The following is a 19,951-nucleotide window of genomic DNA, read 5'->3' as shown; positions in this document are numbered from 1 at the left end:
AAAAAAAAAAAAAAAAAGCAAGTACAGGATAAAACCTGACTGAAATATTCTCTGCTCACTGTGGTATTTTCAGTAAATGTTCGTTTTCATTTAAAAAGATGCACTATATTACCTGAAAGGAAGGTGTTTGGTTTATTTAATGCACTTGTCATATAAAAATAAACTAATTTAAATAGTTTTGTTGTTGATGTTTAACATTTTACAGAGGAGGAGGAGGAGGAGAAGGAACGGCTGGGGCTGCAAAACAGAAAGTGAATATTGTGTCTCGTGGGATTTATTCAGGGATAGAATAAAGACTGGAAATAGCATTTCTTTTTGCAATTTAAAGGTTTATGCCTCTATAATACCTGGCTTTTTAAATGAGCACACATTTTCTTTTAAATGAAGGCTGCAATTGTGAAATACAAAATCAAGGTCATTGAAGGCCTGGACCCTCAGTCCATTTTCCACTTCTAGTTAATATGCTGAGCAATGTAAGAAGGAAAAAAACATTTTGTGGATCTCTCCCCCCCTTTTTTCCTTCTGCATTTTATTAATGTACTATAACCTTGTCAGTATTATCTTTTGATGGGATGAAATTATCCTATTTCTCATTTCCTACACTTGTGTTCGGTGAATATAATGAATACTTTCCAAAGTTACAGTAAAAGTAATGACCAAAGTCTGGTGTATATCTGTGTGTCTGCGTTTTCCTTCACAAAGAAGATTTATAAGGACATCTGGGTATTTAGGCTGTCCGCAAATTTTTTGTGGTGGATGAATAATGAGACCAAGGGAACAAACTTTATTTTGTCTACTGGACACTTGTTATTGAATATTGTAATAGCTTAATTGGATCATAGAAACATTACTTCCGAAATGTGGCACATGCTGTGAAACATCACCATTTTCCTAGGGCATACATAAACTGTTTTGTTGTCACGGAAATCTGATAAAATGCTTTTAATAAATATACCATTGTAAAGAAGCCCACATGAAAAATGTGATGCCATATTCAATACAGGATATTGGCAGACTTCTAAAGGTGAACTTCAGATTAACCATTTATTTCTCAGCTCTGTGCTTTATTCTGTAAATGACAGAAAGTGGTTGTATTTATTTTTCCAACACACTTTGAAAGAAAATCAGTCAGGCTATAAATGGACCAGGTCTTGTTTTACTACTTTATCCATACTGGGTTAATAAAGTTGTAGCAAAATATTTTTAAGATTTTCGACTTTCATTTTTAGAATATACTAACATGACTCTTGAGGGAACAAGAAGGTGGAGTAAAAAAAGAAGATGACAGCTCTTATCAAACTGACAGAGGGTATTATTGCTGCAAGGTCTTTTTTGTGGGTCTTATGGAGTGTTGTACCACTCAGCGTACATCACTACTAATTTTATCAAAAGCCCTGAAGATCTATTTATTTACTCACGATTTCCTTGGACCAAGTTTCTTCGCATTTAGAACCCAGATTAATTCTATTATTTTGAAAGTGCTTGAGGAAGATTGTGTAATCATTTTAACTTAGGTTTTTAAAATGTTTTGCTACACATTACTGTACATCATTTTTTTTAATTTTGTAAGCCACTCGGAGAGAAATTGTGATGAGGATAAAGCAGATATCTTGAACCTAGTTCTGTACATGCATTGAATTGGAACATACCCTTCTAGAATACAAATGCTGAGGGACAGTGTGTTAGGACAACAATAAACACATTGCCAGAGCACATTGCTTTCTAGCCCGGAAACTAGCATTATTTACCAACAGAAGTTCAATCGTTAAGTTAATAGAGTGCCAATGAAAAGTATTTAGAAAGGAACAGAAGGGAAATCAAGAGAGTTATCCTAACCCTGCTCCCCCAAGACATACCCAATTCCAGCAACCGTTCCTTATATGTTTTAGCCTCCAGTCCCCTAATCATTTTTGTTGCTCTTCTCTGTACTCTTTCTAGAGTCTCAACATCATTTTACATCGTGGTGACCAAAACTGGATGCAGTATTCCAAGTGTGCCCTTACCAAGGCATTGTAAAGTGGTATTAATACTTCACGTGATCTTGATTCTATCCCTCTGTTAATGCAGCCTAGCAGTGTGTTGGCTTTTTTGGCAGCTGCAGCACACTGCTGGCTCATATTCAAGTGATTGTCCACTAGGACTCCGAGATCCCTCTCACAGTTACTACTATTGAGCAAGTTACCCCCTATACTATATCTGTACATTTGGTTTTTCTTGCCTAAATGTAGAACCTTACTTTTTTCACCACTGAATTTCATTTTGTTAGATGGTGCCCAGTGTTGTTTGATGCCATTCTTATTTTTTAACAAGGCTGCATTTTCAATAGAAGACAATATATAGCTCAGGATTGAATTCTCTGAGTGTGGTTGTTTTCTTGCAGATGTTTCATTACACAACTAGGTAATGTCATCTGTGCTAAAAGTGGGTTGGGTTTGTTTTCTGTTTATAGACCAGTGGCTTGTTCTGTCAGTATTGGTGGAAATGGTCTTGATGATTCCTTGATTGGGCTATTGGTAGCTGTTTGATTGCTGATGTAGTATTAATCTTGGTGTTAATCTCTGCTTATCTCTATGTGAATTGCTGGCAAGGAGGTGTTGTGGTCTTTTAGCTTTTTGATTGTCTCTTTTGAATGGTATGCAGATGTTGCATTTGAGGGAGCTATGTGAAAACTCCACTGCTGAACATCAGAGAAGCTATAGTATTGTTTAAGTTCTCCACTATGCTTTTTTTTCATTAAAATTATCTGCTGTTTCTTCCCTTTCAACATCTCACCTTTTTATCATCAGCCCTCAGGTTTTCTTGCTATTTTCTATCTTGAGAGATGCACCTTAAAAATGTGCTTAACAAGTCAGACTAAAATGTGAAGGTTCTTAAAAGGCTTTTCTGATTAGCAGGTATATGTTCATCTAGATTGTGAGGGATAATTGTTCTTTCCTTTTTAATATGAATTCACTTGTCCTTTTCTCTTACCAGATCAACTAATAGAAATTGGAATGGATGTTGCTATTCATAGTGTGTTGGGAAAATCCATTAGTAGTGGCTGCGATGTCCATTTAGCTGTGTTTTTAATAACATCAGAATTCTGGATTCCGGGCTCAGAACCAGTTATAAATCAATGTTATATTTGCTGAAATAAAGTTTTGAGCAAGCTTTAAGCAAAGTCTTCATTTTTATTGGAATGCATTTTGCAGTGATCATTGTAATAAAAGATTATTGCCTTTAGCACAGTTGGAAGTCCTCAACTTGTAACAGCAATTGGGGCCTTAATTTCCATCACTAAGTGCTGTGACCATAAATCCCTGCAGTTCCAGTTGCTGTTGTTAATCAAATCCCATATCGATAATCAACTTTCTGCCAGCTTCCCACAACCAAAATCAGTGAGGAAGGCAGCAGAAAGTTTTAATCCCAGACTGGCAGGCAAGTGGCTGCTGCCAGAAAAGTGCAGGAGAGGGTCAACAAGTGTGTGCGAGGGTTGGGTGGGGAGGGTGTGTGAGAAATGTGGGGGTTGGGGAGGGTGCACAAGAGATGTAGGTTGGGGATGTGAGGGAGTACACAAGAAGCATGGCACAGGTTGGGTAGTATGCAAGGGGATGTGCAAAGGGCATAGGTTGGGGAAGTTGCATTAGAAGCACGGATTTGGGGAGGGTGCACAGGGTTGTACAAGTGGCCAGTGTGGCACAAATGCAGAAGGGTTGTGGGAAGGTGCATGGGTGGGGGAGATTGAACCCAGTGAGTTGCAACTTTCCCTGCCAGCTTCCCAATAGAATTTCTGGGGAAGCTGGCAGGAAAAGTTGGAAATTGTGATCACATGATCACAGTGTATTGCAACCGGTCACAAGTGTGAACTGTCTGCCAAAGACCCAGATTGTGATTTCATGGCTGCGGGGAAATTTGGATGGCCAGAACTCTGAAGACTGATCATAACTGGCATTCACTTCGCACCATTGTAACTTGGAATAGCTGTAAGTGGAGGACTACCTTTTAATTTGTCATATGGAAAATGTATTTTTAAACAGAAACACATTCCTGCTGAATTTGAACAAAGTGTTCATGATGAAAGCTAATCAACAGATGGATTTTAAGGAAGGAAATCTTGCTGCCTCATTATCTACTTCATTTGCCCCACTAGACTGGTTAAAAAATAAATATTTTCCTGCTAAAGTAGCGTGTTGAGCTGGTCAGGGAAACATTTTCGTTTCATTGGTCCATTGTGACACATCAAAGACATATTTACCTTTCAGTCATTCGAGAGACTTTGACAGCAAGCTCACCTCATGGGGGTTTGAACTTCATTGGAACAGACCTTGCGTAGGGCAAAAGGGAAAAAAAAGGAAACATCTGTGTAATTGCTTTTCAGGGGCTCGTAATGAAGAGGTAGCATTAATGAATGGTTTGACAGTTAATCTACATCTCCTAATGGTAAGTCATAATAACCTACATATTATCTAGCTAGATGAAACTATGCCATAGATAGTCCAGAATTTGTTTGTGCATCTGTTGAGACATCAGTACAATGTGGTACCTCTAGCTGGATTAAAATTTGTCCCTTGGTATTTGGTTTAGGAATTCTGAAGAGTGTACTAAAATAACTATCCTGGGTTTACAAACAAGCCAAAACAAAACAAAAAAAGGGGCTATGCAAATCTAATGTGAAGATTGGCATAAGTGATAGTAGTGATGGCATGGAGTGAAGTGACTCATTGCTTGCCTTCAAATACCTGGAGTAATATATTGGGATGTCTAATTAAAGTGCTTTGTCATGGAGCTAATCAACACTTAGCTTTCAAATGTCATGGAAACTGTCTTAAAACAAGATATGCAAGCATGTACTTACAAAGAAGAAAGAGAAGATAGCTACCCAACTCCAACGTTCATCCTCCTATTTTGTATCTCAGGACTGTGGGTTTGGTAGATATTAACTATCAGATAATAGAGGAAACTAGTAAACTTCCTGCTCATATAAGTCTATAATAGGATAGACTTGATCTTTGCAGAAAGAGCAAGCATGCCTTAAATATCATGTTAAAAATCATCTGTTCAAAAATAGGTTATAGGTATTTTTAGTTTTTGAAAATTTAGCCCAAACTCGCTGAATCTTATTTCTCTGTCATTTCTGGCCCTCAGCATTTTTTTCCTGTTTTATTATTTCCTGTTTTATATATTTGGCATGTCAGTTTCTCATATTATTTAGAGAAAAATGGGAAACTCTTATTTTTTTCTAGAACCGTCTTTTGATTCTGGTCCAAAGTACAATGCCCAGCCTTTGATATGATTGAAGTTAAATCTGGCTGTGTACCATGGCACCAAATCAGGCCTAGATGCATATCTGTGATTAGTGCGTATGTTTATTTTTTTAAACATATACAGTAGAAAATGTTGCTTTCTAAATAACATCAACAGATTTTTATCAGGCACTTAAAAGCAGAATTTAAAAGTATGTACAACTCTTGCTTCCATGTGTCTCTCCAAAGTGACATTTTGATTGTTACCCTGACATTCCTCAGAAGCTATTACAATGCAGAGTGACTTATTTGCCAAGAAATGATTATTTCTTTCAAATTTCCAGAAGTAAAAGGGACACAAAACTTTAGGGATATATAGAGTAGAATTACCTTTCTGCAGCTTCTGAGAAACACTATGCCACTATCTGTATAGACATTGATCCTGTATAGACTTTGAATAGAAATTAATCATAACAGAATAATATAGTGACATTTCTATCTAGCACCTCATCTTTTCATAAAAGCTTTCTGAAATTTTTTATGTATGATGGGTTTATATATAGCACATGATATCTTAAAATAGCTTGTTCTAATCTATTCTTCAAGTAACATTCTAAAATATACTCGTTTTTACTCCATCCTATATGTTGCAAGAGGATTTGCTTTTTTTAACAATCCTTTTATTAGACAGATCAGGCAATATATAAACAGATGTGGCTATACTGTAATATTCATAAACACTCTTTTTTATATAATGCTAGTTAAAGTGGATAGAATTTGGTAACATTTAGGATGCCACCAAGTGCCTATTCCTATTTTAGAACAGAATTTACAAATTGACAATAGAGCAAGCAAATTGAGAAAAAAAGTTATTTTGCATTTGAATTCCTTTGGCATCTTCAAGTCATTGCTTTCCTACTGCAGTAAAAAAAATCTCTATGGAGAAATATGCTAATTATCATCACTGCCTATAAGAAAATATGTAGAACATCTGGATATCTGATTGTGTGATATAAAGAGAAACTTCTATGAATCTATTGTTTTATAAGAGCCGTGATGGTGCACTAGTTAGAATGCAGTATTGCAGGCTAATTTGATCCTGACCAACTCAAGGTTGACTCAGCCTTTCATCCTTCCGAGGTTGGTAAAATGAGGACCCAGATTGTTGGGGGCAATATGCTGACTCTGTCAACCCCTTAGACAGGGCTATAAAGCACTATGAAGTGGTATATACATCTAAGTGCTATTGCTAACTTTTCAGTGGATTGATAAATGTTTCATTTTAGATAACATAAATCTGTTTTATTTTTACAGTTGACATTTTTTAAGCCTACATTTTATCGCCATAAAATCCTTTTAGAAGCCAAAGCATTTCCTTCTGATCATGTAAGCAATTAATATTTCAACATATCTATGTTATACAATTTTGTATGTTACCTGATTATTTATTAGATGCTCTTTTTTTAAAAAAAAAAAAAGCTTACAAATCCAAGTTAGACACAATACTTTTGAAATTGACTTTTTTTTTTACTGATTGGCCTTTTTTGTTGTTGCTGTTCAAATAAAAATTGTATGGGAGTAAAGGATTGAATTGCCACACTGATTGATTAATCTTTTAAAGATACTGAGCAAGCTATTGACCTAAATCAACAACAGGTTATAAATGTTTTATTAATTCTTGTTGCTGTTTTACTTTATGAAACCAAATCAATACAAAACTCATACAATTAACAGTTTTATATCCCCAGATAGATAGAGAAATTCTTGTCGAGGGTGCTTTAGATTACTAAGTCAAACATCATTTGTGTGCTACAAAGTAGGACAATAGGCAGTGAATCAGAGATTTAAACACATTAATCTTCACGTTTGTGAGTCACCACTGATATCTCAAACTTAACAAAATGCTTGGAAATGAGTGAGAAATTTGTTCAATTAAACATAACATTTCCTCCAATAGACTTGTTATATGGGGTAATACAGATCAATTGGAACATTTTTTACAACAAATACTTAATTGCCATTCATAAGTTGCATGTAATATAGCTTCCACTTTCCAAGGTAATATTATGTTTGGGGAAAATATTATTACATATATTCAGCATTCAAACAGTGACAGAGCTATTAAATTCACAACGCTGTGTGGAACGCAGTTGTAAAGCTGCAAAAAAAGTTACTGATGATAATAAGGGATACCAACTACAGACATTCAGTCCTAATCCTTTCTTGTATCTCTGTCTGCAAACGGAAATCATAATAGTGTTTTGTTTTTCCCAAAGTAGGAAAGAATTAGAAGAAAAAAGGAGACCTTCCCATTGAGCCTCTTCTATGTTATGATTCAGCATTGCTAGTGGCTCTTTGGGAATGAAGCAGACAGGCAGGTAGATTACATCTGAAGTAATTGGTCTTCCACAGCCCAATCATAATGAGAGAGAAATGAGCAACCGAGATGGTTGCGCAATGCTGTCATTGACATGCTGTTCTTCATCAAAAGTATCTGCCATTTTTGACATCTCCTAAACTTTCTATATTGTCCAAGGGGATGGTCAATGTTTTTTTTGTCTAGTCTCCTTTATGGTCTGATATTTCCTGGTAGTCTCCCAACCAAAGTCCTAAGCAACCCTAACTCTGCTCAACAGCAGAATGCAGGCAAGTTTGGACATCCCAAAAGTGCTTTTTCAAAAGGCAACTGGATTTTGTTTTTCCTTAAAGACATTTTGCTTCTCGTCGAAGAAGCTTCTTCAGTCACTGAAGAAGCTTCTTTTGCATGAGAAATGAAATGTCTTCAAAGAAAAACAAAGTCCAGTTGCCTTTTGAAAAAGCACCTTTGGGGTAACCATGACTGGATGATTGAGAATCTCCGTAAGCAAAGTTGGACAACTGCTGTCACCTGCTGGGACTATGTATCAGGTTATCTGGATTCACATATGGTATGGCTACCTGATCTGTGCCATAAAAATATAGATAACCCCAAGGTGGGCACACTCTTTATTACTATCTAATGATCAACTGGATATTTTAGCCCAGGTCTAGTATCCCTGAAGTACGTCGATATAAACAATACTAGGTCATAGTGCAGTAATTTATCATCACAATAACTTAGCACTATTCCTATTTTTACAATCTAAGGAACTGGTTGATACCAGAATAAATTATATGTGTCTCACTCAGTATTATCTACTCTGATTCACAATGACAGGTGTTTCACACTGCTTACTATTTCATCCTTTAAACCGTGAATGCCAGTCATTCAATCTACTGTAAAACTCTTTCATGTAGACTTTGCATATCCTAAGCCTAGTGTATTAATTAATTGGTATTAATTGTTGTTTATAACAGAATGATTTGTTTTGCTTTTACATCTGTCCACTTTTTAAAAAATATCTAATTTGTTTCCGCAGTATGCTGTTGAGTCTCAGCTCCAGTTTCATGGGCTTGATAGGGAGAAGAGTATGCTTATGATTCAACCACGAAAGGTTTGTTGAACATGGTTTGTATCATGCTAGACAATTCACAGCCTTCAACATACATGAAGCCATCAGCATACAACTTTAAAACTCCTAGCATCAAAAATGCTCTCACTGAATTTTGGCAGCAAAGTGGCCAAATCTCACTGAGATTATTTTTCTTCAGCAAAAAGCCATTGTTGATACTCCTGAAACTCCTACTCAGAAATGTCACATGGTTGCAGTTTTTCAAGCCAGTTGTGGTCCTTTTGGGATTTTTTTCAGGTTTTGGTCAGAAACTGGAGTAGAAAGTCTTGGGAAATAACTGTTCTCATCCTCATCCTTAAACCCAGTGAAAACCCTAGGAAAACAACCCCAAATTTCCTTTTTTTCAGGGTTTTACATAAATGTATTTTATATTAATAAACTTCACATTAATTTCTTCCTTAATGTGGAGATTAGTACAAGTGTGATTCCCAGCAACTTGTTAATCAATAGCCTACATACTTTTGTAGCAATGGTAGCTAAATCTACTGTTAATTGCTTTTTGAAAGAAAAGTTAATGCTAGAGTAATATTTTTTTCTAATTTTCTCTGCCTAAATTGCCTTGCTGAAGGGATGACCTCAGGATAGTTTCATTAGAGGCAATAACCAGAAGGCAAAAACTCATGTGCTTTGCATGTGAGACATTAATTCAATAGACACTGCTTCTCAATCTTGGCTGCTTAAAGATGTGTGGACTTCAACGCCCAGAATTCTGCAGCCAGCATAGCTGGTTGAGGAATTCTGGAAGTTGAAGTCCATACATCTTTAAGTGGTCAAGGCTGAAAAACAGTGCTTGACAAGGTTAGGGAAACAGAAGCAAGGGAATGGATAAGACTGATGGAATGGATGAAAGAGTTACTGGAATGTTTTGGAAATAAATTTGAATTATTAGGTAGACAGATCAAGAAGTTGAACATTAGTCCACACAGTCACCAGAAAATGAAGCCTAGCTTGGGGACTGATAGTTACAGTATTTAACAAATATATAGAAGAGGTTTATATTTATATCTAAACAAATTTTAGTAAAGGTTGCATACTCTATAGGTTGGAACATACCACAACTCTAAACAATAAAATAATGTATAAACATAAGTCCCTACCTCTATGTATCCACATGCTATAGTTTTTAACAAAAAGCTGGGGGTATATAAAATAATACATCATAAACTGTTATGACTGAAATATTGTCAACATATTACTGCAGTAGTGACTGTAAAGTTTCTGGTTAGGAAAGAAGTGTTTTCCAAATTTATAAAAGATTGCATTCTAGTTCTTTGACGTGAAGAACTTTTGTTACTTTTCGACAGAACTGCTGATGAACTTTTGATTCCAGCAAAAAAAAAGGTTTTCAGAGAAGAAACTACTGTCAAGTTCTTGATAAATGTTAAAATATAATTAAGATAATAGAAATTACTTTCAAATCAGTAAATCTTATGCCAATTTTTTTTTGCAGTGATGTATTAACTTAATTTGGAGTTTTTACTGCTTAATTGATCCCTTGGTGGGGATATGTTTTACATCATCCCTTGCAGTGAGGAACTGAAGGAGAGATGAAATGATTTTGGCTTTAAAGCATCAAAAGATCTTGGGTTTTTTTCCTTTATTGAATATTTTTCCTTAGTTAATAACTTTGGAGTTTTTTTCATCTTTGGATTATTTGAATCTTATTGTTCTGAAATACAAATACCATTGAGTAAAATATTTAATAACATTTTTGTGGGATATGGGCTGTTTCTGGAAGTATCAAGAGGAATGTATGAGTTAGCTTCATCCATTATAATATTTTAATCTTGTCCCTGGCATGCTGAATTTGGCAAAATATTTTAAACCCTAAGATTGCCAAATAAGACCTTTGTGTGACTGAAGAACATAAGATATATTCATTCATTCATTCATTCATTCATTCATTCCATTTACTCCTGTTCTTTTATTAGCTATTTCACCATTTCTTCTTTTCAGTCCCCTAACAGTAGTTGTTTTTCTGCAAAATCCTATTCACCAATAAGCACAACGATTTATGTTCATATATTGGTAAAATGATGTTTGGTATTTTTACAGCACTTTTTAAGTGCTCTGAATGTTTTACACAGATGCTTGGAAGTCCTTAAAGGTTAAGTTTTGGGCTGACATAACTTTACTATTAGGTCAACTTCTGAGCATTGCATTTTAACAATTCAGGGAAACTGGAAAAAAAAGTAAGAGAAGTTTCAGAGGTGCAGAGAATAATCTTTATGAAGGAAGTCAAAGGAGCTGGACCTTGAGGACAGAAAACTCAAGAGGGATAGGAAAGCCAATTTCAATAGCCGAAAGAATTTCACACAGAAGAAAGTCAAAAGCTGTTCTTTAACACTCTAAAGGGCAGGGCATTGAGGAATGGATTTCAAGTATGGGAAGGAAGACTCCAAATGAATTTTACACGAATCAAGAGGGTTGAACTTGACTTCCCAGCAAACTAACTTGAAAACTAATTAAACAGCACAGTGAAATCCAGGAACTCCTGCAAAGTCACTTCTTAGAGGAAAGAGCAGCCTACAAAAATGACTCCCAACAACTGCAGTGTATCAGAAGCAAAAGGTTAATATAAGGTTGAAAGTTAGGAATGTGTGTAATATATATTTGTTTGCTTTATGTTATTGAAGTGGGCCAGTCCATCACTGTGGGGCAGGGAACTAGTTTTTATTCATCCCTCCCTCCCTCCCCCCCTCTCCCTCTTTCTCTTTCTATGTGCAATGAACAGATATGGAAGAACATTGTCCCATACTAATGGCATAAATGGCCTGTTTCAGTTCTATGGGTATATGGTTTTATGAATACTCTCCCCATGATTGCAGATTTATGATGCAAATTTAGGTAAAATGATGGTATACTGTAAAGAGTGGGTGGGTGGATGGATGACAGACAGACAGACCTTCCTTGGAACTTACTTTTTCAGATACTATGCTGCATCAGTTCTCAATTGTTTCATTAGACAGACTCAAAACCATACAAAGCCATAAGGCCATATATACAGGTAGTCCTCGACTTACTATCACAATTAAGCCCAAAACTTATGTTGCTAAGTGAAAAAATTGTTGAGTGAGTTTTGCCCCATTTTGTGACTTTTCTTGCCACATTTGTTAAGTGAATCACTGCAGTTGTTAAGTTAGTTACATGGTTGTTAAGTGAATCTGGCTTCCCCATTGACTTTGCTTGTCAGAAGGTCTCAAAAGGTGATCACATGACCCCGGGACACTGCAACTGTCATAAATATGAGCCAGTTGTCAAGCATCCAAATGTAAATCACATGATCATAGGGATGCTACAATGGTCAGAAGTGTGAGAAATGGTGATAAGTCACTTTTTTCAGTACCTTTGTAACTTTGAACAGTCACTAAACGGACTATTGTAAGTAAGGACTATGTGTATAACCTCATCAAATAGAGCTGGAAAAACTTCTTGGATGAGAAGTGAAACATCTTCAGAGAAAAACAAGAAAGTCCAGTTGCCTTGTGAAAAGCACCCTCTGGTCAAAAAATAAGAGTTTTGTTGTAACAGAATAAATGCCCATCCAGTCCTGCATCTCTCAGTAGACTCCAGTGAGTGCCCATTAGAAACTTAAAGATATAGTTGTCTTTTGCTACTATTCCTCCATTGGTATCCCTGACTGAATGCAGAAATTTCTTGTATTTATCGTGAATAAATTCTCATGGATACAACTCCTCCATGAAAAGTTCTATGAGCTGTAGATTTGTCTTTGTATTTTTTTTTTAATCCAACCGATTAATTCCACCTTGAAGTATTCAGGTAAGAAAAGTATATAAGGAAGCAAAGCGAACAGTAATTTTTTTAAAAAACTAAATCTTAAGGTAATGATTACTCACCTATTTAAAAGTTTCTCCAGGATTTCTAGTTTTGTACCTCACTGCAATTTTAAGAATTTGTTTTTGATGGCTTCCTGCAGTCAGCAAGTCGTATTATAAAAAAATACATTATGAAATAAAAATGACAGTTCCATTAGTTCCAGGGTTGATATAAAATATTTTCTAACTTTATTTCAGGGGGAAGAAATCTTGAGAACTGAAGATATCCTTGATATAATTGAGAAGGAAGGAGACTCAATTGCTGTAATTCTTTTCAGTGGGGTGCAGTACTACACCGGACAGCTGTTTGACATACCAAGGATAACAAAAGCCGGTCAAGCCAAGGTATAGTTACTGCCATGTTCCTTAGATCAGTCTTCCCAGACCTGACAGTGTGTAGATGGGTTGAAAGTGCCAGTCCCATAATTTGAGTCAGCCAGGCCTGGGAGTTGAAGTTACTAGTACTTCTAGATTCGAATTTTCCCTTTGCTATACTCGACTTGAAGAATTGAATTGAAGAAAAATGTCAGTCGATAACAGTGATAGTAGAAACTAAATCATGTGTTGCTAATGTTGATTGGTCAGTCCTTCTCAAATTTTGACATATATATATTGAAATTGATAAATAATATTGATATTTCTGGAAAGCATTTTAAAATGCCAGTTCTCAGGCATTACAATCCAAGGCATAGCACTGAAGGTAAATTTAATTAAACGAAAAATTCTATGACGTTAAGCTAGAGAGTCAGACAATTACCATGAATAGGTTATACAACAAAGTCCCAGAGTTATACAGATCTAACCTGTACATTTTTGTTTGTTTAAAACTACTTACTTAATTGTGGATTAGATGTGCTTTCTACTGAGTGGCTTATTTAATGCCTAGACAATTTGTGCATTATATATTACATAATACTGGAATGCCTGTTTACATTTGTGATTAAATTAAAATGCATTTATTTTATCTAGAATAGAGACCATAATATAAACTGTAAGATTAATATAGCTACAATATTTTCATGTGAATAATGGAAATTTTGCAAATAATAAGAGAATCAATATTCTTATACTGTGCAAGTGCAGGAGGTAAGGTAGAATTGAAAAGTCTCTTTAATTCTGTTCCATTTCTTATCTGTGGTCTTTCAGCTACTACACCTAGAATTCTTTAGTTATAAGCAGGTAAATTGAGAATATATATCACTATGCAACTACATTTATTTATATATATATATTCCATTATTTTGATCTACTATCTATATTTTTAGTTTAAAAATTCTGGATAAATCTTTTTCCTATCCTCTGAAAAGAATAAGTTACAAATAGAATAGAATACAATTCTTTATTGGCCAAGTATGATTGTACACACAAGAAATTTTCTCCAGTGCATAAGCTCTCAGTGTACATACAAGCAACAAGTGATAAATCATGATCATAATCATAAAATACAATCATCATAAATCATAAGATACAACACTCAGTGATAGTCATAGGATACTACATAAGCAATCAACATAAATCATAATAGGATACTAATAAAAGCAATCAACATAAATCATAAGATACTAACAACAAAGTTATAGTCATAAGAAGCTAAAGAAGTAAGTAACAGGAAAGATGAGAAGGATAATAGTAATACAGTCCTACTAGGTGGTTTGACATCCCAGGGCATAAGACAGTATTGTGGGAATTAGTTGTTTAGCAGAGTGATAGCATGTGGTTGGGGGGGAAAAATGTCCTTGTGTCTAGTTCTTTTGGCAAGCTTAAATTTTACAATAGGAATAGAAGAAAATCAAGGTGAAAAATGAAAGTGTCATGGAGCTTAGGTAATGGCAGAGCATAGTTTCCTAATAAGGTAATCCTCACTGAATGACTGGTCACTTAACAACCGTTTAAAGTTATGAAAGGCTTCAGAAAAGCTGTTTATGACTTGTCACTGAAGTTACAGTTGACACACATACAGAGACATAGACACACAAACAGACACACCATGGTCATATGATTGCATTTCAGGTGTTTAGCAAAACAGCTTCCATTTACAACTGTAATTAGTGACTTTTTGCTAATTTCCAGTAGAAAATGGGGGGAAATGCCCATTGGATATGGTGGATTCATTTAATGACCACATGATTCGCTTAACGATCATGGTGACTCATTTTACAATAATAAAACAGTCATAAAATTGTGTCAGGTCATGTGGTGCCCTGCTTAATGATTGCAACGACTTACGATCAAAATTCTGGGCTCAATTGTGCTTGTAAGTTAAGGAAAATTCAGTTGTGTAATTAATTGCTATAATTTACATACTTGACAGAGGACCAATTTTTGCACTCTGCAGAGGTTATTTTCCTAACTCCAACATAAAATTTTGGAATGTATTTTGGAAATAGACTACATTGCTCTTCAGGTCTAACTAGTGGTTTGTCCTGATCCTCTCAAGAAAACATTAAGTGATCACATACTCCAAATATATGTTTCTGTGTGTTTTCCTTCTGTGGTTTCATATCATTGGATAGTCTTAAGGATTTCTCCATTGTGAAACACCCATTCTACAGAATTCCAGGTAACAGTCTTTTACATCACTTCCTTGAGTTACTAGGGAATGAACTTAGAAACTTAGGCATTTACAAAATGCACCAAAGGTACAATTCTATAGTTCCTAAGAGAATATGGTAGGGATGTAAAATATATTGGTTTCTTGCCCTTGATGTAAAAATATATCTAGGATCACAGAAGGGTATCCAATAACAAATAACTTCTGCCACCCCACTTTAACTTCAACCCCCATTCTTACAAAAGAATAGACTCTTTAGTCCTCTGGTTTATACAGTTTAAATTTAATTTCCACGAAAGAAGTCGTTTTTAAAAATTAATGTGTATGGTTATTGTTCTTCCATACACAAATTCCTTTCTATAAGCTCTTTGATTTTTAAGCTTTCTGAGAATTTTTTTGAAAATACATATTCCTTTTAGACTCACCTTTCAGGCTGATTGAATTTTCTAAATTTTTTCAGCAGGGCATAAAGATGCTAGCAGTAACTGTTAATTTTGGGGGACCGTATCACAACAAATCCTTTGGTGTTCTTGAGTACAATATTTCACATGAAAACAGATCTGTTGCTTTTTAAAAATAGTGATATTGTACATACCAGAGCAGCCAGTACAGTTAGTCCTCGACTTACAACAGCTCATTTAGTGATCATTCAAAGTTCCAACGGCAGTGAAAAAAGTGACTTAAGACTATTTTTCACACTTACAACGGTTGCAGTATCCCCGTGGTCACGTGATCAAAATTCAGATGCTTGGCAACTGACTCATATTTATGACGGTTGCAGTGTCCCGGGGTCACGTGACCCCCTTTTGCGACCTTCTGACAAGCAAAGTCAATGGGGAAGCCAGATTCACTTAACAACCGTGTTACTAGCTTAACAACTGCAGTGCTTTACTTAAAAACTGTGGCAAGAAAGGTCGTAAAATGGGATAAAATTCACTTAACAACTGTCTCATTAAGCAGCATAAATTTTGGGCTCAGTTGTGGTCATAAGTTGAGACTACCTGTATACATATTGATGCAAAACCTCTTCAGCATAATTTAAACCCCTGACATGGATTCATTTTAATGCTTTAGAAATGGTCTAGGCCTGCATTTTAACTGTCCTTGTAAGAAAAGACCCAGGGGTATGTTTCCTCAGCAAGTGATCCAGTAGGTTGCTTTTTCCTCAAGGCTTGGTCACATTTTGCTGCATTTTTCTTCACCCAGACTGCTATGTGAATTTCTGGTGATGTTGACACCATTCGTATTCAGCTCAGCAGTTGAATAGGAAACAAGCAGATTACTGACTATATCACCTCCATGAGGTAACTCATTTTCAGTGACCTGGCCTTGGGGAATTTACTAAAAATACAGGCTCTCTGGACACATTTCATGGATTTGTTTTAACCTCAGGGATCAGAAAGAACAATAGTCAATTAAGTTTTCTTATCAAGAGGTCAGCAGAATTTCAGAAGGTATTGGAAATACTTGTTTTATCTCTGTGCGTATGCTATAAAAAAAACCCCAAACAACTATGTGCAGAAAGGGAAGGGTGCATTCTAAGTACAATGACAAAACTATCATTGCATTGACTAGGAAAATTTGCACATAGGCCAGGGATAGGCAACCTTGGCTCTTTTATGACTCATGGACTTCAACTCCCAGAATTCCTGAGTTGCCTATCCCTGACATAAGCGGTTGGTCCCTCTCATTAAAACACCACTTTAAAAATTATATTAAATTTATTCATAAAGCGTATCTTCCTTGGTCATTAAACCTTTGATTTTTCTCAAGACACTGTAATGGTGGATTAATAACATGTTCCCTCCCATCTATGAGATATCAAGACGTTTTGGTAGCTTCTTTGGTTGTGTTGTGTGGTTGAGTCATTGATAGCAGACCAATCAGACAGAGTAGTCTGTCTGGTTTCTAGTATTTTTGGTTCTCCATAAAAATGTGGGAGGATGGATCCACAGCTTTTCACATAGCATTGCTCTTCTTCCATAATTTGTTCTCTCTTGGCTATATTATTGAGGGTTTACCCACAAGATAGTGGCAGGTTTACATCTCTGGGAGATGAAAGAAAAATATCTGTGCTCACACCATGGGTGGAGCTTTTCAAAAAGATATTGTGTTTGCCTACTTCTTTTTTAAATTGCTTTCAGAAATTGTTAACTGCTTTTTAGCTTTTAAAACTTTTGGATCAACATGTTTTACAGCACTGGGTGAGTTTCTTTCAATCCTTAGTGGCAGTTTTAACTACAAGTTTAAGGACTTAAAATAATTTTGGAATAAACAGCAAAAGGTTGATTAGAGCTTTGATTCTGGTAAGTTGTAAATGAACGAAGGGTTCAGGTGGATTTGAAATAAGATTTTAATTATAAGAATCCGTCCCATGAGAAAATACTTTTGTTTTGAATTTTCTTTTTTTTAAAAAATATAAGATGAGACTTTGAAGGTTGGACATCAGAGAGAACCCGAAGGAACTAAAGGTTGCAATTAAAAGAGAAGAACACTTAAATTTGACTTCCTGAAACAGAATGGAACAAAGTATTTTAATATTCAACATATTGAAGGATATTTTTGAACAATAGACATAGAAGTTAATTTTAAGAGTCTCTGCCTCTATATGTAGGCTGTATCTAAGGAACAGGGGCAACTTTTACTTCATAAGGAGACAGAGTTGAAAGTGAATTTCTATAAGAATAACATGGAAAAAAGATGCTGTATTACTATGTATGCAAAAGAAACTGGCTGATTAAAATGAAAAAAAAAAAAAAGGATTTGCATATAACAAACCAAAAAGGGTGACCTGGGTAACTTTCCTAGATTGGCTTTACAAAAGAGACTTGTTAAAGCTTTGAAGAATTTTGTGAGAAGGTACAAAGCAAAAAATGAAAAGCAATCAAGTTCTAGGACATTATTTGAATGAACTGAAGAGTAAGCTCATTAAAAATAAAAAGGAGGAACATGAAGCAAAGGTAAAACAATACAACCAACCAAACCAGATAGGCCAATCAAAAACACAATCTACAACAATCTTGATCAAGACACTTTGGATAAAGCTAGATTTAAAAAACCAGAAAATCCCACTCCTGCCTCTCAGTGCACTGATAACATTACTTAATTTGGAAATGAAACGTTTGTAAGAAAAACAAGCAGAGCAAACATAAAAATTCTCACACCATAATTCTGAGCTATGTGTACAATATGCACCAATAGTTTAAAAAGCTTTAACAATTTCATACTTTGCAACACAATATTAGCTAATATATGGGTTCTAACGTATTTGAAGGGCTGAGAGCCACACCTTAGCCTTCTGATTTTCTGCAAATTGCTTCCTTGGCCCCTGAGGCAAGGGTGACAGTCTCATGGTTTTCTGAATGATTTTTCCCAAGTTCTTTGGAGATTTATTATTGTGGAACCATTGATATCAGAATGACTTCACCTGTATTAAATTGCATAATTAGATCTTAGTATTATCTTCTTTTATGTTTGAGGAGCTGTTCAATGCTTAGAGTCTTAGTTATTATACAATAAATCCAATAAGTAAATAATAAATGATATCATAGGAAGAGTTAAGTTGAAGTGTTGGGAAGGATTTTTTTTTTTCATATTTTTAGGTGATTATATAGTGGAAAAGGCTGTGTGAGGCTTCTGAAAGACATATCACTTCTATATCTTTAAAATCCCTATCTAAAATGAAAAAAAAAAGTGAAATCCAGAAGTGCCAAGGGAGGTCAAGGCCAGCTGTTGTGACATAAGCTCTGCCCATTTTGTTCGTGTGCTGTGACAATGCATGTATGTATGAAAAGAATGGAGGTTATGATGCATTTTGTTGCAATCTCAGGATCCTTCTGATATCTCTGCACAAATCGTACTGCATATGCAGTGCTCAAATGCTGAATTTCAAAAGAATAATTCTGATAGCTTTCTGGTGATTGAGATAAGATGGGAACAGAAACAGTTTATTTCTGACAGAAATTCTACTTCCCATACCACTTCTAATTTTGCCAAAAACGGCATTGGAAATTGGCCATTTTGTTGCTTTGTTGGCATTCAATACAGTACAATACAAAAATATGTACTGCATATGCGTTATAGGCGTGGCTGCTGCCAAATGCAAAAACTATGTTGCTTTGTTTTACTTATTGTGTTTTGCAGACAGATTGCCAGGTGAAAGAAGGGTGCATTCTCAATGTGATATTTTTTTTTAGAATAGAATAATAGAGTTGGAAGGGGCCTTGGAGGTCTTCTAGTCCAAGTAGGAGACTCTATACCAGTGGTGGCGAACCTATGGCATGCGTGCCAGAGGCGCACTCGGAGCCCTCTCTGTGGGCACGCACGCCATTGCCCCAGCCCCATCTCCCCCTGCGGTCCCCTCCTCTCCAGAAGCCTCCCTGGAGAAGAGTCGCCCCCTGGCATGGCCTGCACGGAGCAGCGCAGCCAAGACATAGCTGGGCAGCAGGGACAAGACTCCGCCCTCACGTTCCATAGCGTGCAGATGATGCTGCGGGGTGTGGGCGGAGGGTGTGGCTGCCATGGCGCTGCAGGGCTGCCTGGGTGATCTGCTACGGCGAGGCATTGAGGCAGTGCATAGCCTTGTGGGTGGGCGGAGCAGGGGGCGGGTGGGGGCGGAGCAGGCAGGGCGGGGGGCGGGTTTTGGGCACTCGGTCTCTAAAAGGTTCGCCATCACTGCTCTATACCATTTCAGATAAATGGTTATCCAGTCTCTTTTTTAAAAAAGCCTTAAGTAGAAAAATATGTTTTTTACTGTTTAAATTTGTATGAGCTGCATTGAAATAGGTCCTTTTTGTGGGTTCATTTTTGGGCTCAGTTCCATGGACACTTTTAAAAGCTTTCACTCAAAAA

At 36.1% G+C, this 19,951-nt stretch overlaps 1 protein-coding gene across 1 annotated transcript in view; it reads left to right on the top strand.

Annotated features, from left to right (window-relative positions):
• Positions 1-19,951, top strand: part of KYNU (kynureninase) — a 100,471-nt gene that overhangs the window by 42,578 nt on the left and 37,942 nt on the right. The window contains exons 4-7 of the mRNA XM_015818826.2: positions 4,358-4,419; positions 6,537-6,608; positions 8,621-8,695; positions 12,748-12,894. Of these exons, the coding sequence (XP_015674312.2) occupies positions 4,358-4,419; positions 6,537-6,608; positions 8,621-8,695; positions 12,748-12,894 (356 nt within the window). The remainder of the gene's footprint in view (positions 1-4,357; positions 4,420-6,536; positions 6,609-8,620; positions 8,696-12,747; positions 12,895-19,951) is intronic.

This window comes from Protobothrops mucrosquamatus, unplaced genomic scaffold (genome assembly GCF_001527695.2).
Source record: "Protobothrops mucrosquamatus isolate PMUCROS unplaced genomic scaffold, P.Mucros_1.0 scaffold800, whole genome shotgun sequence".
Classification (NCBI taxonomy): Eukaryota; Metazoa; Chordata; class Lepidosauria; order Squamata; family Viperidae; genus Protobothrops; species Protobothrops mucrosquamatus.
The sequence above is the reverse complement of the archived record's forward strand: the minus strand, read 5'-3'. Positions and strand labels throughout refer to the sequence as shown.